This window comes from Notolabrus celidotus, chromosome 11 (assembly GCF_009762535.1).
Source record: "Notolabrus celidotus isolate fNotCel1 chromosome 11, fNotCel1.pri, whole genome shotgun sequence".
In the NCBI taxonomy this organism is placed as follows: Eukaryota; Metazoa; Chordata; class Actinopteri; order Labriformes; family Labridae; genus Notolabrus; species Notolabrus celidotus.
The window spans coordinates 11,469,391-11,491,241 of NC_048282.1; the positions used below are offsets into that span (position 1 = coordinate 11,469,391).

The 21,851-nt window shown below is 40.2% G+C and overlaps 1 protein-coding gene across 2 annotated transcripts in view; it reads right to left on the reverse strand.

The window, feature by feature from the left end:
• The window catches only part of LOC117821966 (DENN domain-containing protein 2D-like), a 33,238-nt gene extending 14,664 nt beyond the window's left edge, over window positions 1-18,574 (reverse strand). Inside the window, exons 1-4 of one of the 2 annotated variants that reach the window (XM_034696554.1) lie at window positions 18,426-18,574; window positions 10,946-11,012; window positions 10,754-10,840; window positions 10,510-10,569 (exon numbers count right to left, since the gene is read on the reverse strand). In XM_034696554.1, coding sequence (XP_034552445.1) covers window positions 10,510-10,569; window positions 10,754-10,840; window positions 10,946-11,012; window positions 18,426-18,452 — 241 coding nt within the window. In that variant the 5' untranslated portion in view covers window positions 18,453-18,574. Of the gene's footprint in view, window positions 1-5,409; window positions 5,666-10,509; window positions 10,570-10,753; window positions 10,841-10,945; window positions 11,013-18,425 lie in introns of those variants that run through there. The other variant, XM_034696555.1, reaches the window with a different exon arrangement.
• Window positions 18,575-21,851: the final 3,277 nt, after the last annotated feature.

Genomic DNA, 21,851 nt, shown 5'->3' on the forward strand with positions numbered 1-21,851 from the left:
TTCCGTTTGAAATCGAAGCGAACTGATGGATCACTTTTCTCACAACCCTGACGTCTACTTTACTGACTAAAAATGTAACATAATTATTGTAGAAATATTTTTGTTGTTTTTCTTTCCCCGCTTTCTGACCTAAGTTTTATTATATTTAGTTCCCGTAATCCTGAGCGTTTTGATTAAAGTATCACAATCCTGCTCAAAATTTTAAAACACTAACTGGAGGTTTAATCGGGATAAAGATTGAAATGAGATTTCCAGATTTTATCTTATTCATAGTCCCTTAACTTCTTTATGCTGTTTAAAAACCCATTTTTATCAATGTGCTTTTACAGGAGATGTCACCTGAGCGTTTATTCTTTTTTAAAACATTGTTTTATTTCCTTTTCTTTGTCTACATCACATTTCTCTTTTATTGTCTTTTAGTTTCTTTCTCATTTGTAAAGCACTGTAAACCTGTTTTGAAAGGTGCTTTGTAAATAAAGAGTATTATTATTACAGTATTTCTTTTGATTAACAAAACAACACAACCAAGCTTTAAGCCAATGGAATTACCTTTGAATAACTGGGCCCTCTCAGATGTTTTAATCTGTGGATAATCCAAAGTAGTTGGACTTTGTGCATCCTTTTTTGGAAGTTCTCTGTCTTGCCAGGACATGTATATAAAAAGATTGACATCCCTCTTGTGTCAAAACAGGCGTTCGCTTAGCTTAGCTTGATATAAAGACGAGAGACAGGAGGAAACAAAATCCACCTGTGGGCGAAAACAACAAAACAACCAGCATGCGAAGCAACACACTGCGGTTTTAAAGGGGGTCATGACATGTGCTGACCTATTTCTTGGCTGAGAACCTTACGACGACAGGAAGAGACTGTTCTCTGTCTTCTTATCAAATTCCCTTCAAACATGCCAACAAGTCAAATTCCTACAATGCAGAACTTTTCCTTTCAGTCCTGCTGTTAGAAATCTGAAAAACAAAGAAGTTTGGCTGGTGTGTCAAATGTTGATAAAATGTTGTTTCATACCTGATATCTGCTTATTTACATGTTTCAAATCAGCTGGTGCAGGAGCATGTTTCCCGTTGTGTTCATCAGCTCTTCTTTGAACAACACTCTGTAAACGTTGGTGAACCCAGGAGACCAGTTTCTGGACTTTAAAGTGAAATATTTTTTTGTTTCATGACGCTCCAAATGTTTTTAATGGGTGACAAGTCAGGACTGCAGGCAGGCCAGTTTAGCACCTGGACTCTTCCACTACAGAACCATGCTGTTGTAAGGCGTGCAGAATGTGGTTTGGCATTGTCTTGCTGAAATATGTAAGGTCTTCATGAAAAAGTCTGGATGGCAGCATATGTTGCTCCTAAACTTGCATATTGTTCAGCATTAATGAAGCCTTCACAGATTTGTAAGCTTCCCATGCCATGGACACTTACGGCCAAACTCCACCGGATCCATGTCCAGTCTGTCTCTGATCCGTCAAGGCACCGGATCTGGTAGGTTACTATTCTAGTCAATGTGTTAACTTCCACTGGAGCCGCTCCGTGCTGCGTTCCGAAAATGCAACTGTTGAGTGTTGACCAATGAGAGAGCACGGAGCCATACCACAGCGGATTGGAGACAGGCCGGACACAGATCTGGTGGAAGTCCCGGGTTATGATCCCCATACCATCAGGGATGCTGGCTTTAAACTGTGAGCTGATAACAATCTGGGTGGTCCCTCTCTGTGTTTCCTTGGTTTCCAAAAAGAGTGTCAGATTTTGACTCGTCATATCACAGGACAGTTTTCCACTCCCCCTCAGTTCAACTTAAAGGGGCTCGGGTCCAGAGAAATCTGTATTATTCACGTTTTAGGAGTCCAAATTCTTTTGGAATTAGGGTTTGCTTTGTCCAAGGTGAGGTAACCCGACAAAGCAAACAGAAACAATACAACTTTGTAAATAAAAGGAACTTAACCTTCATTTCTGCAACCATGCAAAACAGCAACTATTGTTAAATAATTATATGTACAAAAGAGAGTGTGGTCAAACCAGTTTGCAATAAAAGGAAGACACACATTAGCCAAGAAACGAGGTGAACATGATTCAGTAAGCAGGATGTAACGTGTCTAAGGTTTCTCCTGTGTTCGTAAAGAGACAGCAGCCACACAGAGACTAGATCTCTACTCTAATGTGAATCATTCTGAGACAAAAGAAGATACTACAACCTTCATACTTGTTGGTTAACGCAATGATTAGTTTGCTGTCATGTTACATTATTTATCCTTTCTAAAGTATCTGAGGAAACACAGTGAGTTCAGCTGTGTGTATCCAGCAGTCTGCAGCAGACAAAGAAGGAGTCCCGCTGGACATTGTTCAGGTTTCATTCTGGCTCTGCTGCCTGGTTCCTAACAACAACCTTAAATGAAGCTCACAACACACACTCTGTTGCCAGGATGAGGTGTTTGCACTGTCAGAAGCAGCAGCAGAGTCTCTCCACCATGTGCTTTGCAGTTGCACAACTTTTAAACTAAAGTCGCTGCAGAAACACTCACAATAATTTACAACATCTCAGCTTTTAGTGCCATTTGTTTCTCCTCTCTGAAGCCTGTATGCTGCAGTGGAGTCGTGCTTTTGCAGTTCAGCTATGCTCATGGTGTAAATAACAGTCCTGTTTAACAGCCTCCTCGTGCCCAGAGGCTGCAGAACATGTTAGAACAACATGCTGTCGAATCTATAAGAAAGGAATGGAGCAGTCGCTGAGGCCTAACTAAAACTTCAGGATTACTTAGAAAACCTGCAATCTACAGATTAAAAGGACCTCTTTTTATCTATTTGTCCAATAAAACAAAAACTACAGCAGTTTTAGCGCCTAAACTATACACTTCATTAGTGTAAACAGACACATTCTTGGACAAATATGCCCCGTGGAGTCTCACCTGGGGTTTGTTGTGTGTTCCGATATGAAAGGTTGACTAGTATTTCTAACAAAACCTGTATTTCAAGCAGAGCACAACACAAACACGACATTTCTGACTCTCTTTTCATTTAGGGTACTGACCTCACAACTAACTACAGGAGTCCATCATTTAAAACAGCATGTGTGTGTGACTGCAGCAGCTGTCAGATATTCACCTGTAGGAGCCTCAACGTGATAGGTACATTGAGTGCACTGCAGCCAAAAGACTTGGAACACATTGTTAAAGCATTCCATTATTAAGGGTGAGGCATTACAACATCAATTTTTGAAATCCAATACCAACCAAACTTCATTCAGGTCTTCATGAATTTCTTGTTATTGACCTCAGAAGGCTTCCGGAACATATAACTGGAGCCCTCAATTGAATCTGCCATGTATAAGACTGCAAGAACAGGATCATGCTAACATCCAGGGGCCTTAAAAAACATCCTCTTAATCCAATCCATACCTCAGATTTCAGGGATTAAGATTTAAAATCAGGCTTTTCAGATTAAATGCGAGCAATCTGCCAGCAAAATCAGATTGTTGAAGTATTTTCTGCAAGGTAAGGCACCAATTTAAACTCCAGTAACAGCCAAAGTTCCTTATATCATTTGCAAATGTAAGTAAATTGAGGTAGCGACCTTTCAACACCTAGAAAAATCATTTGCATGGATCCACATTTGTATTCAGCATGTCTGTGACTGCAGAGATATTGACATTAGAGGCTGCAAGGTCATCCAAATTCTACAACTCAATACATCAAATAGCTCAGAGTTAATGGACTGAGATCTGAAGACGAATAAACTTGTGTAAGCACTACACTGCAGCCACATTGTTCAGGCTAACTTTTTTATCCACCAAAGTTCATTATGTAATTCATCCTTTTTTTGTTGCCACCTAAGTTGTCATATACAGCAACCTTGCAATGCTTCTAAACAAAACACCAGAGTCTATGCTAATTTGGCATGTTTAGGGCTTCAAAAACTAGCAAAATATTCAGTTTAGGATGATTCAAAGTCAGGGAAAATCTAGAATGAAGTCAAATACATAGCTCAGAGTTAATAGACTAAGAATGGAGACAGGCAGGCTACACAGGTAATTGTACAGTGAGTGCACTCAGGCACAAAGGGGAATAGGGGCACAGTTTAAAATGCTGTTTGGGATGTTCACCTCCACTAAACGTCACATAGTTTAAGTGAATTTAATGTTCCTGTCCTCCATGTTTGTTGTACAGACATATCAATGCTACTCATAGACTGTAGAAATAATGGATGTAGTATCAGTGACGTCACCCATCTGTTCCTGAGCGCTGTTTTGTAGCCAATCGTCGGCCATATTGGAAATGCGCAACTCAACCAGGCATAGTGTGACGTAAAGAGGTGGAATTTGAGCCTCCTAGCCAACAGCTATGTGTTCCCGTCCAGGAGTCAAATCAGTCATGTCCTCATTTGGGCAAAAACTCGTAATCTTAATATCTTCTGTTTTCGAATTCTCCGCGTTAGAAAATAATTCACCCCCCCATACAGTGTGTGCCGATAGAGAAATTAGCTACAGAGAGCCCAGACATTTTTTGAACCAGGCTGCAAACATGATTATTAATGCTACAAATATCGTCTTTTTTGAATGGGTGTGTTTGTGGTTTCCAGTGTTTCTGCAGCCAGCCTCAAGCGGATTCTCAATGAACTACAGTTTATAACACTTCCGCATGGGCTTCATATTTTGACACCCGAAGTTGCCCCTTGATGCTACTCAGCAAATAACTACAGCCTTAAATTAAATTCGGGATGCATTTAACAGCAAAAATAGCGAGAAACCAAACTCCAGATTCTTTAAAATAATTCAAAATCCTTATTTAAATTTATGAAATACAGCCTGCAGTTCACAGATCAAGATAGGACGGATATTTACTTGTATAGAGAGTGCAGTGGAGAAAAAGTCAGGAGGAACTTTTTAAACAACTGTTTTGTTTCAGTAAAGTTCAATCAATTCCATTTAAATTCCGCCAAAGTTCACGACGTTAATTGTGAATGTGACGTCACCGCCCCTGCTAGTCTGATGTGCCGACTTGGCAACAAATCCCAGGAGTCCATAAACCAATTCGGCGTGTTTATATTTCACCTTGCTGCACTCTCCTGAGCTGAATCTACTGAATGCACCAACAGTAACACAGAGGAGGTCTGGGAGCTCACAGGAGCAGCGAAGTGAAGTTTAATTCGTGTTTTTCCGAACGTGAGCTGGTTGACAGCTGGATACCCGGATATGAAACACACAACCTGCTCGAGGGAACATCAGACGTTCCGACAGGTGTGCTACGGTCGATAAAAATAGACCGCCGGACAGAAAGGTAAGTTTTAAAGTTTCAAATCTGTTCAGTCGCATCAGGTCATCACACACCGATCATCAGGTGTGTAATCCGATGTTTAAACACAGATAAATAACAGTGAAGATATTCGGCTGTGTCAGCGGTCCAGTACTCACTCCATCGGTTCTTCAAGTCCGCCAGTCGGTGTCCCTTTCTCCTTCTCGTTACCGCTTCACTCATCTCTGCTAAAATCCACAAACACGGTGGTATAAAGAGTCCTTAGATCCGCACCTCATCCACTCCATTCCCGTAAACACATTGCATCCTACTTTCACCTCCACAGGTCCTCGTGCTTCACATGCTCAATCTGGTCTGTTTTTTGGAGCGTGCCAAAGCGGTACTCTCCTGTGGTGCGTTCAAGGCACGTACTAAAAAACGGTCCGCGGTGTTTTTCCTGCTCCCAATGAACGCAGCAGAGAAAAAATGAACTGAAGACTCACTAAAATAGTTAAAATAAGTTCAACAAGTGGCGGAAAGTAAATACGTTTAAGCAGCATATTATTCTGAGGTATGATGTTTAAGGCACGTTTACTTAACTTAACGTATTTTCGGCTACTCTAGGCTAAAGGCTATTTCTAATTAATTTAACCTCTGAATTTAAATGTATTAAGGCAGCATTACAGGAAGGGGGTCTGAGAGTCTTCCCCCACGAAATTTTGAGCATCTAACACTGAATTCCTTGCATTCTGGTGAATATTTATGAGACCATTTATGTTAAAATTGAATTATGTAAATGGAAAACAAAACTATTTATTTATTGCTATATTATTGATTATAGTACATAATTTACATAACATAATGAACTATGTGGGCAGTTATACATTTGAGGGGCATCCAGAGAGCACTTTTTTGTGTGTTATACAATTTGTGGGCATGTTGAGGGCACTTTTTCACGTTTTTTTCATAGGTGGGGCAGCCAGAGGGCACTTTTTTATGCATTTTCTGCTGAAAGAACACGATAGAAGGCCATTTTTAATGTGTTATCCACTACAGTGGAATCCAAGAGGGCACTTCAGCGTGTTTTCTTTCGTACACTATCACATTCCGAGTACACCACTGTGAATAACTGTGTATCTGTTGAGATATATTTCTCTCCCATGAATTATCAAAAGCTTGTCTGTAGAGTGATAAAAAAAATATATATTTAAGACTGGAAATAAAGCTACACATCTCAGCTCTGACATTTAACACATGCATGTAGAGCTATGACCATAAATCCATTAACTAAGCTAAATTATTTAATAATTAGGGTTTGATTTGGTTATTTTTGGAGCTAAAATTTCAAACATTACCGGGTCAAAGCTCGTTGAATATAAGATTTGCTGCTTTTTATTTGGTTCATGTAAAGTTTGGTTTTTTAACTTTTTGTTTGACCAGAGAAGCAATTGAAGATATCTCCCCCTTTCTTCTGCCTCTAGAAAGTTCTATAAACATTCAGATATTTTACAGACTAAAATAAAAATGGATACATCAAGAATATACTAGGTGATAAAAAAACCAATAAGTAGTTGCAGCATCACGTTGCTTTTATTTTAGCAAAAGATCTGTGTATTTTTTCCACTCCTGAGTTTAACTAAAGACAGGAGTGTAAAAGGTCAACGTCAACAAAACGAAACATAAAGTAGATCTTTACTCCCGCCCAGCGTCAACTTTCAAACAACAGCCTGCAGGCTATGACTCAGATTTCTGCAATGAGTGCAGGCTGGAGGAGCCTTTAACATTCTCAGGAACCTGTTCACATCAGAGAGCTGAGTCAGACTCAGTCTAATTACTTTTTCCACCTTGAAAAGAATGTTGACACAGGTTGCAATTCCTGAAAAACGTTGTTTACGAGTACTTTCTGCTCATAAACAGACAAACACTTTTCACCCACCAGAGCTCTCGGGTCTACAAAATGAAGTTCACTACTGTCACATAGTCTTCAAACCCCTGCTCACGTCAGCTAGGACACTTTCCAATTGACTTTAAGCTTTCTAGGACTGATAGGAAACAACAAGCTCTGGAATACTGTATAAGAGGCACTAGCAGTAGTGCTCCCAGGCTGTCTGAGGGTCAAGGGCAAAAATGTATGAAGGCCCCTGCAGCATGTGCTGAGACAGGCACTAGCAGGTAAGGGAGGGTGTTCTCCTCTTGAAAGACATCCAAAAGGGTTTTTCACCATATTTTCTCTGTGAAGGCCCTTAATTGTGTTTTCTCTACCTCAATTACTTTGAATATTACTCTAAAGGAACCCTGGAGGCAAGTGATTATATTTTCTCCACTGGAAGAGTACAGCTAGAAGAGTGTCCTGCACCACTTAAGCACACCTTTTCCATGAGAAGTGCACCCTGTGGGGCCAATCTTTACATTTTCTCCACTGGAAGGTGCACCAGAGGAAAGCCTGTAATGTTTTCACCAAATGCCACTCTCAACTGCATGTCTCAACAGCACTCTGAGGGGCACTTGATCGTGTTTTCTCCACTGGTTATAATGTTTTCTTCTCGTATAAGGGCACAATGGAGGTTACTTTACATAAAGGAAAGTTTCTCCACTGGACGTGCAACCTGAAGTGAATATATCTTTACTGAAAGGCCAGACAGGGCATATTTTCTCCACTGGAATAGCAGTTTGGAAAGCCTTTCATAAGGCTTTTCCACTAGAAAGAAGGCTCGCCCTGAAAAAACCCTTATATGTGGATTTTCTCCACTGTAGGGCAACACTTTCAAGCATATGATCGTGTTTTCTCTTCTTGAAGGGCCCTAGTTCAAAAAATGATTCCACTTGAAAGGCTGTCCTCGAAAGGCATCCAAAGGGGCACTTTATCATATTCTCTCAACAAGAGAAAAGACTCTAGAGGGCACATTATTGCGTTTTCTCCACTGGACATGCTCTAAATCTTTACTGGAAGGCCTTACCGGAAGCATAGACTGTATAAAAACTTGTTTTTTTAACCAGGCTGTAAACACGTGTATTATTGCTGTAAAGATCATCTTTTTTTAATGGGTGTGGATGTGGTTTCCGGTGTTTCTGCAGCCAGCCTCAAGTAGACGCTCAATGAACTGCAGTTTAACACTTCAGCATGGGCTTCATATTTTAAGACCAGAGGTTGCTGCTTAACCGGAAGGCATGTTTTCCCCACTGGAATAGCCGTCTGTAAACTTTTTTAAAAGGCTTTTCCACTGAAAGGATGGCTTGTATCATTTCTTCTCTGAAAAAAAAACATCCTAAGAGCTTTTTTTTCCACTGGTAGGCTAACTGTCTTGCTTTTCCTTCTCGAAGGGGACCCTAAAGTGTCACTTTCTCCCTATTGGCTGATCACCATGACTGTCAGGCTAGGGGGTGGGCTTACCTGGTCAACACAAGGGATAAGTTCCCTCGGCTGTTGGTGAAGCTTTCAGCAGTGTGTCTGCCCCCTAGTGGCTGGCTGCAGTATAGGTCTCTTTTTCCTGAAAAGTTTCTTATTCGTTAGTTATTAGAGTTTAAAAAACGGGGTTTTACTTCCTGGTTTCCTTTGATTCACAGCCGCCGTAGAGGAAAACTTCAAAGGACACACAGTGTCTTATGACGTTATGCTGTAGGGTGGAGCTCGTTACAGTGGCTTCACAGGCTCTGGCTGCACAATGGCTGCGCCCAGGAGCGGGATTTTTTGGCTTCAGAACCGTACAACGGGAAGAGGCGGAGCAACGCTGTCCATTTTTATTTACAGTCTATGGGTCAACACCGGTATAAATTAGGAAGTGAAGAGTTGATTAGAGACTTTCAATTTGAAGAGCGATTATACGTTTTATAAAATCAACTGGTCTGTATGCCAAATTATAATATAGGTAATAAAACCTAGCCTGTGGAGGGCAGTATTAAACTATCCAGTGTACAGCCTGCCTGAATACAATTCGAAGAAGAAGAAGGAGAAGATGAAGATAAAGATGAAAGACTCTGAACAGGTGAGTTTTGTCCGCGTACTTATAAACAAACTGGTGTCAGGGTCACAGAGTCATGGAGTGACGTTGACGGACCAAAGTCAAGGCTGGTCGAAGCGAACTGGGTCGAAGCCGGAGGAGAGCTGCCTTATGAGTAAGCCCATGTTTCACCATTTCCCTCTAGCCGGCAGCCAAACGTATGCATGGGCATCCAAGCCTCAGTAGCCCTAGACATGATGTGAATCCCTGGGGTTGTGTTGCCATGACAAAAGGACACTTTATCAAATTTTCTCTCCTGGACATGCACCCTGGAGGACTATATCTCTACCAGAAAGCTTTACAGGAGGGCATGTTTTCACCACTTGAATAGCAGTCTGGAAAGCTTTAGTAAGACCATTCCACTGTCAAGTTCCTGCTCTGAGAAAACCCTCTTATGTGTATTTCCTCTTGTGAGAGGTCACACTGAATGCCTTCTCTACTAGAAAGGCATTCAGGATGGCCCTTGTTTATCACTTTTTTCTTTAGAAGGCCTCAATGAAGGATCGTGAATCCCATTTTCTCTCTTTGAAAGGCACTTTAACAAATGTACCCCACTGGAAAAGGTTTAGACACTTGTGTTTTTCTCCAATAGAAATACACCCTGAAGGACATATTCAGTTTAATCTTTAGTGGCGTTCAAGAAACTCTTTTGGCTGCTTGTTTCCAAACATTGGGGAATGAGGGGGACTGCATCTAGCACTTCCCGTTGTGCTGAGAATCATATATGTACCACTTGCTTTGTAACCTAAGGTCCTCAAGGGACACATAAGATATTATGCAACTGATTTCTCAGGCCAAGTATTTCTGCTCATGACTAAGTAATCGTACTCAACATGTAAAGTGAGTGATGTTCCCCTTTAATAAACACTGTTTTTATGCCAAAAAGAAAGGGGCTGATTGCTCAATAAGGGAGTATGTTTTACTATTTAAGGCAGTTTAAGGCGCTGTGTAACTTTTCAGGATGCTAACAGCACTGAAATGAGTCTTCCTGCAGAGTAAAGGTGTCTTTATGCACGACACAAAGTAAATTTTATTTTCTGCCACGCACTCGCCAAACTGTTCCCTTACTGTTTGAACACACCTTATTTAATACTGAGAAATTGCAGGTCATTATGGCATCACTATACCTGTATAAATATGCTTGGCTGTCACCTGTCAACGTGTCTCCAAGCAGCTGATGAATGAGCGAATGATTGAGGAGCATGCATGAAACGGCTGATTAAGATCAGACAATGCAAACATGACTTTAATGTTTTATGCTTCATTAAAAGACACACATACCTGTCTTCTTCAACTGGTCCTGAGAAGGGAAAGGCAGTGAGGCCCTGTCTTCATCTTGGGCTGAAAATAAAAATGAACCAGAAGTCAACAAAGCATGCAATTACAAGCTGTGAGCAGTTTCTCTTCCTCATAAAGGAGAAACAGGTTTCTCATGATGTAAGAGAATGATTATTTTCACCGTCATGGTAGATTTAAGATGTTTCAACATCTGTATAACACGTTTATACAGGAGTGTTTCTTTCACCTTTTCTTGACCCCTCTCGTACGGATGAAAAAGACTTCAGCCCTCTCCGCGGTGTGAATCCCTTCTCCTCAGTGCTGTTGCTTCTTTCTGCACAAAATGGAATAAAAGAGTTGTTGGTGAATTAAAAGGTAACTGCAGGTGTTTTCTTAGATTAAGTTTAAATCACTTGTGTTGAGTAACTTTCTGTCTTACTTTTGATTCTTAAAGATGAAAAGCTGAAACTCCTCCTGGAGGTTGGAGACAGGTGCTGCTCTGAATTCTGGGGTGAAAGAGAATACAGATACTTTTAAAGAAGACAATTACATATTTACATAATGAGCTTGAAAAAAAAGATTAGTCAAACTCTGCCTCACTCTTAAAAGGAGTGCTGATCTTAGCCGTCAGTTATTCTGTCAGTATTTCAACAGCGATTGGCCGTGCAGAGAGTCCTGGCTGAGATCAGCTAGGGCAATAATTATCGTGATGTAATTTGTCTCAATATAAATATAACAAATATTCGATATAAATAAACATTTAATTACACCCCCAAACCACTGGAAGGGGTTGAATAAAGTTGGTAGGGTGGCTGAGAAAGGACAATCCTGCTGCATCTGTGTAAACAGTTCAGATTAGGATGAAGATGCTTTAAATAAAGAAACTTAAAAAACTCAAGAGTGTGTGCAAACATAAGCTGGATTTGCGTTTTTATTTTACAGTGTTTTCTGAGTGTGATTGATTAGACATTGTTTCTGGTCTCTGCAGCATGTTGCCATTGTTGCATGCAACTTTAGTAGAAGTTTTTGACTTTGCAGCCCATTTCTCCTAAAGGACATTGTTTGGACCTTTGCAGCGTGATCGCCCTTCGTCTCCCTCCATTCATTCATTAACTTTTTTTGTACTGCACTCTCTCTTTAAAATCTTTCAGAAGCCTTGATGAAATATCTGGATTATGTAAGACAAGGATCATGACTAAGACCTAACCCACATAACCCATTGGCCTCTTCAATGTTGGAATGAGTCATTGTCAAGAGTGAGGAATTCAATCGCTCTCATTGCTCATTGTCCCGAATGTGCTGGTCTCTGTTTATTTCCTTCAGTGTGACCTTTAAAACTGGAGTAACTAACACAAGCTAACACCGGTTCACAGACACTATTCCTCTGCTGCAGATTGAATGGGTATAGTTGTGCTACTGACCCCTGTGTGAACGCTCATCTGGGAGCTCATACTGAAGGTCCAGTATATGAACATTACTGGTTCTGCATGGGAAGACACAATTGCTATTTATAGCCGACCAAATGAGAGGACACAAGGATTCCCTTTGGGAAAACTCCCCAGCTATATAAACCACCAGAGGCACATAGGAATGCATCGAGTCAGGGTGAGTGGAGCGAAACATTAAGTCATATATGTCAGAGCAAGTGGAGAGACATTTCTGTTTTCTTGTGAAACGGAAAATATTCCTTCAGTTCCTCAACTTATTTTTCTTTAATTTCCTGGGAAATCTCCCGTTATTCCTCCTCACAGCAGGAAGTGATGAGTTTTATGTTTCTTGTTTGTTTTGAATCAATTAAAAGTGAACATGAGCGGCCAGAGGAAGCATAAACAAGTAAATAACAGCACCTACATGATATCAAATTTATTTATGAAGTTATAGAGAGATAAGAAACCACAGAATGGTTATCAAACCATCGGAGTGCAGGACGAAGCAAAACCACAACCTCTGCTTGGGCCTGCACAACAAGAGACTTGTTCAATGTGTGATTACAGCGATCAATACGAGGTATGAGGTGCATTGATAATAAGATATTAAAGGTAAAGTAAACTTTTATGTTGTCTTGATTATGGTGCGACCTCTGGATGAAGTCTGTTTTTTTTCTGGGATATGAAGACATTTCCCATGAGCGCCGTCACCCTCTACAGTAAAAATGTGTCTAATTTGTAGTTGAAGCAAATGAATGAATACAGGTCTTCTTAATCCAACTTTAATTTGCTCAGATTACTTTTATCTCCCTAAGGATGTTCACTGCATGTGTGTGCATTGTATGTATATACCAAAAAAACTGTATGTGTAGAATGTCCAAAAATAGCACAAGTGAAAAAAATGAATTTCCCCCCTGGGGATTAATAAAGTATCTTTCTTCTTTCTTTATCAGGATGCAGAGTGGTGTGGTCGTTTATTCATTTGTAGCTATGTCAGATTATGAACTGTAATGTAACAACCACTAAACTTTGTGACCGTTAGTTAGTTTACAGAAGCTGAGCAGACATACCGGTTTAACGTTACTGGTGTCATGATTAGGGCTAGGCGATAATATGATAACGGTAATTATTGATATAATTTTCCCCCCAATATAAATATAAAAAAAGTTCAATACAAATTAGATATTAATAAACCTGTAATTACGTCCCCCCAATCAATGGAAGGGGAGGGGGCGCTAATGAGCCTTAAACGCTAGTTGCCACCAAACATTAGAGGTAGGCAGGGCTTAAACACCTTTTGAGTGGAATATAAACACAGCTGAAACATACTTTTTAATATCACCCAGCTCTAGTTACTGGTGTCATGATATGTGCTCCGATGTCCCAATGAATGTCTGAATGACGTAAATATGCACACGGTTTAACTTTTTAGTCCTCAAACAGCAGCATTCACATTAAATCCTGTTCATAAACATTTTGCATGTAGTAGTACGAGCTTTACACCAAGGCCTGCATCTAACAGGTAAACTGAACACCTGCCGAGGTACAAAGCACTGATTGTTAACATCAAATGATCGTAGGTGGTTCATCATGGATGCTCAAACTGAGACACATGAAAATAGTGATTTATTGTGCAGACCTTCTTGAATGACGTCTGACTAAACAACCCCTGTCCTTTAGTTTGATTACAGTACTTTAAACTTAGAGGAATTTGTAAACTTAAACCACAGAAACCAGCAAACTTATTGTCGACTTCGCTCTGTGAGTTCAGGTTTTGTTTCAACGGAAGCCGCTCTCAGCCTTTACAGCTGACTGTTGTCATGAAGAAGTTCCTGCGCTGAGCTGAAACCACAAACTGTTGGTTAAACATTTGCTTCTGTAAGTAATCAACAGATGTGACACATATGCTTAAGAGGTGTTTGTAAAGAGAGCTGTAGACAGAGCCAGGCATGCTATTACCCCTCCCTCCAGTGTCTATTCTAAGTAATTCAAAACACAGAGAGGAGATTTACTCTGTACTTCAACTTCAGATTATACCAATACCTGAAGAGTTTGCACCCAGTTCTAAAGGTAGAATAAAACCGAGAGTGATGGAGGTGTGGTTGATCTACTTGGTGGTCAAACAACTGAATCTAAGCTTGTCAGGTCTTAATGTTCAAATCAAATTTGAAAAAGTTAAATATCATTGGAACATTTTAGTCCTGACTCTGGAATGCCAAAGCAGAGTTCAGTGAACACTGGCTCAAGCTAACAGGATCCAGCATCAAGCAGCAGGTTTAGACAGCAGACAAGAGATAGAAGACCTGGTTGGAGGGGACTCTTAGAGGACATCTGTCTGAACTGGACGTGACGTCATGGATGCACACTCTCTTGCTGTAAGCACAAAGTGTTAGCATGGCAGTAATTAGCCTCCCAGAAATATGTATGCACTCATTAAAAAATGCCTTAGTAACAGTCTGCTAGCTCTTATGCTAACTGAAATAGCATCATGGTCTCAATCCCTGCAGATGACACCAGCTGTGTTGAAGAGCTGTGTGTGTCCAGGGGTGGCCAATTTCAAGGGGGGGCTAAAATCCTAAACTATGCGTGGCTATTTGCCTTTTCAGAGGTGGGGCGTATAATAAAATAGCTTTTAGAGATTGGTTAACAGGCTGGCAGTTTTCTTTGCACATTTTATTTTATCAGTGCCTTCACTTGGAATTAAAACAGGAATGTAACCGTTGTTTACACTTAAAGGTGCAGTTTGTAGAAATGTGAAAATGTGAATGTGAAGCAGTCATGTGGATTAATAATAATCATAAATTATTCCGTTCTTACAGTTTGGAAAGTACTGGATTAATGGACCTGATTGTATGCTAAAATAATTCTGGGGTTAATATAAAGTTGGAGAGTTGTGTAGTGGTGGAAATGAGCCAACTTTAGACCTCCCAGGTACAAGATTTCACTGAGCAGCCACTGTGACATATTAATGCATGCAAAACCATGCAAATGTTCCCTGAGGCCTCAGGCTACAAGCTTTTTGTTCCTCTACTTGCCCTCACCCGTCCTCCTCTGGTGATCATTCACTTCAAACAACAGATGGCTGCAGGCGGCCGGAGTGACCACGCCTTTCCAAAACACACAACACACACCGAGTCCATCATGAACACACACTTTTACAACACAATTACAGAGTTTCTTCATCTTATCTCCTCACCCTCAGTGATAAAAGGTTGTTTAATTTATTTCCAGTGACTACGCCCAAGTTACGGGACAGACATCTCTTCATGCTCCTCATGTTAGTGAAGTGAACTCAGAACGATGGCAGCGATGAAGCGTCTTTGTAGCCAAGTGGTTGCGTACCACATAACCACAGCAACTCATTCAATGACCTTCATTCACGTCTGAGATATACCCTGTTGCTGCTGTCTGTTTCTTCTTTTTTGTCGGCCTCTTCACCCCTGTACTCTCAAGCAAAGGTGAAACTAAACACAGACGGTCTGCTGTAAATTTGCACCTTTTGAATTCTAATCTGTACCTTGATGGTGTCTTTTTTATTTTGGGCTTATAGTTTGGTTATGTTGATATGATGCCCTCTTGACTTTCCTGACTTAACTTTGACATTTCAATATTTTTTTGGGCACTTAATCACACTAGTTGGATTTACCTGACCCCTTTTTGCTGTTCAATTAGTCTCAGTCTGTCCAATTATAAACTCTGTGTCTATCCTTATCGGGGGTTTCCATGCTCCAAGGCGCCAATCTAGCTTTAGTAGTGTGACGTCAAAGCAGCACGACACAATGCAGGAAAAGGAGGTTGAGCTTCTCTTGTATGGATGAGTCGCTTTCGTCATCTTCTTATTTTTAACGAAGCAGAGTGAAAGTGACACATTGTTACCATTAGGGGGCGATGTGGATTCTCTGACCAGTTTCGCACTGCCTTATTGCTTCAAAGAGTTCTTAGGCACGATCTCAAGTCACGAGAGACAAGAAATGAACATGTGCAGAATGTCTGCCTACAGAATACAGTCAGAATGAGTGTATACATGGAAAACAAAGAATTCACAAGCCTGTATTGTAAATGAAACTCCAGTAAGATCAGTTTTATTGGTATAATCTGACTATGTATGGTCATGAAAATACACCTATTGCATCAACTTGCATGTGAGGCGGCACGTGATTACATTTATTTCACTTGAAAGGCATCTAGAGGGACATTGTTTACATTTTATCCACTACAGGTGCACCTATAAGGATATTTTTCATATATGTTCTATTACAGCATTCAGAGGGGTGGATCACCACCATATTTTTTGGAACTGTCCAAAATTACTGCAGTTTTGGTAAAAAAAAAAAGTGGTATCATGAAGCAGATTCTGGGATTAACTTTTGTTTCTCTTTATTTGGGTGACCTGCCAGATGATGTAACAGGATACACTAAATATCTCTTGAAAATATTTATTATCACTGCTAAAAAAGCAATGGTTACAGGCAGATCCACAGATAGTACAGAATTGGCTCGAGATCAGAGAAATTAACGAGATGGAAAAAATGACTTCCCTGCTAAGATTAAAAAGAGAAGATTTGTACATTACAAGGTGAGAAAAATTGAAACTATATTTTTCGGAATAGAAGGTGTGAATGGTGGCTGCCCTTCTCCTCCTTACTGCTGAAAACATTGTTGACCTCCATCTTATTGTATTCTATGATAATGAGGCAAAACTTAAAGTTTACAAACGTGCTGTACAAATCCTATGACTGAGGAAGTTATCTAGAACTGTGAATATTACAAAGAATGGCAATGATGGTAATGTTTGTTTGTTCTTTCTTTCTTTTGTTGTGTAAAAGGGAAAAAAATGAAATCAAATTTAAGTGTTAAAAAAAGGAAAGGGCGTCCAGTGGGCATATATATAATGTTTATTCTTCCTAAAAGACATCCAAAAGCGCGATTGCCCCCCTGACCCCCCTCTGAGTACACCACTTAGCTCTGTCCTTCATCCAAGCTCGATCAGATCTTTTTCAGACAGTACCACTGGCAGGATTTTATATTTCTATAATTTTATGTTTTATATTTGTATATATATAGGAGTTTTCATGTTCTCCCCGTGCATGCGTGGGTTCTCTCCGGGTACTCCGGCTTCCTCCCACAATCCCAAAACATGCTCAGGTTGATTGATCACTCTAAATTGCCCATAGGTGTGAGTGTGTGCATGAATGGTTGTCTGTCTCTCTGTGTTAGCCCTGTGATGGGTTGGCGACCTGTCCAGGGTGTACCCTGCCTTCCGCCCGAAGCCAGCTAGGATAGGCTCCAGCCCCCCGTGACCCCTAAACGGGATAAGCGGTCAAGATAATGGATGGTTGGATGGATATTTGTATATATTTATATTTTTTATATTTATAAATATGTATTTGTTACTATATTTGTTATATTTTTATACTTAATATTTTTATATTTAATATTTTGCATTTCTGATCTCTTTTAAAAATAAATCTTTTGTTTTTATTCTTCCAACATTACTTTATTTCTATTTTCTTTGGTGGTCATAACCTTTTCATCTTTCTTTAGTTTTCTGTCACTTTGTGGATCATTTTGCTGCAGTTTTTTAAAACTTTTATTCCTCGTCTTCCCCACATTTTTCTTTTATTGCCTTTTAGTATATTTCTTATTTGTAAAGCACTTGGTAACCCTGCTTTGGAAAGTGCTATATAACTAAAGTTTATTATTATTATTATTATTATTATTATTATTATTATTATTATTATTATTATTATTATTATTATTATTATGATCAATGTATTGAATGTCATTGTTACAGTTACAGTAAATGAAGCAGGTGAGGATGACCATCATGTCAGCCTGTACCTGCTTTGAGAGCACAGCTGTGGTAACAGAACCACCCTGATGGAATAAGGTAATGCATGCTGCTAGTGTTTGTGTATAGATACAGGTGAAAGTGTGATGATGATGGTAGTATGAAGAGTTTTATCACACTGTGTCTTTTCCAAACTTCATTAGTGATTAACCTTTCTTTTGAGTGGAGGTAAAGAGAGACATGTTGAAATCTAGCTGCAGCAGGTTTGATCTGTTATCTGTTAGACTCTATTGGCTGTCAGGTGTGCAGAGAGCTTCAATACTAATAGATTCAGTAAACAATACTTTCACAACTTTACTCTCGAGTCAAGAGGTGACACTCCTCCTCATGAAGTCAGTGAAAGTGGTGTGAATATGTAACTTCTACTACAGGAAGTAAAAGTGAAGTTAAGATCAAAGTTCTCTTTTCCTCAGGGGCCATGTGACATTCATAGGAAGTGCCACTCTCTCAAATGCTTCTTTAATTTTATTATAAAGATTTCTTTTAATCTGAGTCTTTATTCATGACATATTAGAGATACTGAATTGAAAGGATCGTATGTAGAGTGAGAAGAAAGCAGCAGGTTAATCACAGCTTTCGTATGAAACAGATGAAGCTGCTTTAAACAACACAAAGATCAGGTTAAAGAAGGAAACACTCACCTGAGCCTGTTGAGGAGTCCTGTCCATGTTTCTTGTCTGTGCAGGTGAAAGTTATAAGTTATCATAAACAAACACTAATGTTTTCCTAATTACAACTTCTAAATAAACACTGGCTGGATGTTTCTTCTTCCTCCTCTGTGTGCAGCTCGTCTCTTTGCTCTGTTTATAGAAACAGTGTAGCAGCAAGTGCACATGTACAAGGAAGTGCACTTGTTGAAGTGTGCGGTTGACGGACTTCAGTCTCAGGCTGGGATTTCCTCTTTCACTGCTCAACCAAAGTACAGTGACGCAGATGGCACAAGGTTGTGTGTAAGTGTGAGTTGTGCATGTGTGTGTGTCTGTTGCAAAGTGAAACCTGTTCATCAGCTTTAGGAACAAGTAAATCCAAATGCTGCTCTGAATCAGACACATCCATCCAACGGTACGTTAGCCGTCAAACCAGATTCATGTCTTAACTTCTGTCTAATGTTGACTTCATTCATAAGCTCTTGAAGGTCAAAATCCATATCTGGTTTGTTTGTTAATCAGTTGATATGACACATGGCGTCTCAAAGGCTTTTACAGGCTGATCACAGCAGCTGTTTAAACCATATCCTGTATAATAAATGGACATAGTCTCCATGACGTCACATCTGATTTTGAAGCCCTCTTTTAAAGCCGATCGTCGGCAGGTGCCATATTGGAAATACTGAACTCAACTTAACTTCAGTTGAGCTAGTGTGAGGTAAAGAGGTGGGCTTTAGCCTTTTCTCTAACAGCTACAGGGTTCCCTCCTGTCAATCGAGTCAGCCATGTATGGCGTTAGATTTGTGTCAAAACCGCAGAGTTTGTAAAAACCATATAAACGAGCATTTAATAATATTTCACACGCACAGATATAATGTAGCTCCAAGTACGCTAAAACTCTCTAACCCTTTGTAAGGACCATTGATGCCAAAAACTCAGATTAGAAAGCTAAAAAAAATAAAATAAAAAGGGGTCTGACTTCAAGATTTGCCTCCCTGTTTTGAGGCGATCTGGAGGAGATGAAAGGAAGCCCCAGAGCTAGACAAATACAATAAGTGTTGTCTCTTAAACATCCTGTGATATACAGACATGATGGACATCACATTTTTCATATCACCATATACTATGTAAGGGATCATGTATTGTTGGCAGGTTGTTATGGGAAAAAGAATCCCGACAGGGTAAGACGAGGGGTCTTGTCTCACCCTGAAGGTAACTCTACTTATAAGTAAGTAGTTAAAAGCTACTTGGAGCTAAATAATATCTGATCTTAGTTTAAAATGTAATATCTCACTTCAACCTTAACAGCCATTAATACAAAATTTTGATCGAAACAATATATTTTAAGTTTTTAGCCGACTAATGTGCTTACAACATGAGTTCTGTGGGCCGTACTCCCAGCAAAGATGCTACCTGGCTGGCTTGTGTGACAGCTGCCAATCACGGTTCAGGTTCAGAGGTCATGTGTGTGTGGTCAAGTTGAAAGCTGACCAATCATCAGAGGGTCAGTGTGTCACTTGGTCTCCGCCTCCAATATTTCAAAAGTAGTTTGACGAGTTTGACTCGCGCAAGCAGAATTCAGCTTTGAGAGCAGAGCAGTGCCTCAAAGAGCAGAGCATATGCCTCGCTGTGCTCTTGCGGACAGAAACTTTCCGCGCAGAGCTGATTCGTGCTCGAGCGAATTGTTGTTCACAAGCAAGTGTCATTCCCCACCTCTGTCCCTGTGCTTTTATGCGTGCTCGCAGCTGCCTAAATACCTCTCGGTTGTTGAATTTCCTCGCGGGGAGTTCATATCTGCGCGTGTGAAATATTATTACCTGCTCATGTATATGTTTTACGAGCTCCCTCGTTTTGACATAAATCTAATGCCATAGCCATGCCCTTATTTGGGCAAAACTCGTAATCTTAATATCTTCTGAGCTGCCGCGTTATAAAAAGATTCACCCCCCGTACAGTGTGTCGATAGAGAAATTACCTCTTCATACCTGAACCCTTTTTTTTTAACCAGGCTGTAAACATGTTTATTTCTGCTGTGAAGATCAGCTTTTGAATTGGTATAGATGTGGTTTTCGGTGCTTCCGAAGCCAGCCTCAAGTGGACACTCAATGAACTGCAGTTTTCAACACTTCCACATGGGCTTCATATTTTAAGACCAGAGGTTTCCGCTTGTTTCAGACCAGGTTAAAATTCATATAAGAAAACAACAAAGTTACCTGTGTTGTGATCAATTGGTGAAGTCGCTCCCTGTTGGCCACTAGGAAGCTCTGGCTGCATGTATCAGGAGCTTCTTCTGTGAGAAAAAAAAGCTCAGAGTTAAGGTGTTGTGTGCGGGGAGAGTGCACTGTCAATCTAAGTTAAAACATTTTCTCTCTTTTCAAAGACAGAATGGAAAACAAGTGACGCAGACTGAACATGCAAACAAACATTAAACCATAGAAGAAGTAACGTGAGAAAGCTCTTTAACTCTGCCACAATAGATGATGTTTATCTGCATTATGTTATTGTTTCTCTGTCAGTGAACAAAAGGTAATTGTTTTTCTTCCTCTTGTCTTCAGCAGATGTGTTTTAAGGAGGGCTGTCAAGCAATTCATTTTTTAAATCACAATTAATCACACTTTTTTTAATCTGTTGTAAAAGTAACTTTCAAAGGGATATTTTCAAAGTTTCTAAAAGAGCAATATAGGAGTGGCCAAATATGTTTGCTGTCTCCTAGTGTGTCAGTTCCCCCGATAGTCTAAACCTATAGCAGCATACCTCGAGCAGAACCAGACTCATGTTAGATACACATCTGCTGAGACCTGAGTTGGAGAGAGGGATAGAGGGAGATGGAGAGAGAGAGATGATAGTGATGAGACAGATAGTAGTAGTTGTAGCAGCTGGAGTCTGGCACGTCCACAGCAGCAGGCCATCTACGGCAGAGATCCAGAGGAACCTACGAGAACCTATGAGACAAGGGAGCTAAGGGACTCCAGAAAGTAAGTGACAGGCAGAGGAGAACGAGGGACAGGATCCCAGTGTGTCAGTTCCCCTGACAGTCTGAGCCTATAGCAGTCTGAGCCTATAGCAGTCTGAGTCTTTAGCAGTCGAAGCCTATAGCAGCCTAACTAAGAGCTTGTCCAAGCCTGAGCCAGCTCTAACTATACACTTTATCAAAAAGGAAAGTTTGAGGCCTACTCTGAAAAGTAGAGAGGGTGTCTGCCTCCCTGACCCTGACTGGTAGATGATTCCAAAGGAGAGGTGCCTGATAACTGTAAGCTCGACCTCCCATACTATTTTTTAGAGACTTTAGAAATGACGAATGACAAATGACGAATGACTAATGTATGTTTAAGTCTGAAACAAGGATGAGTGCAGAGATAAAGTCTGGGGTTTAATTTGTTCATCTCTTGTGCAAGATTCAACTTATCTGTTGGCAGCACA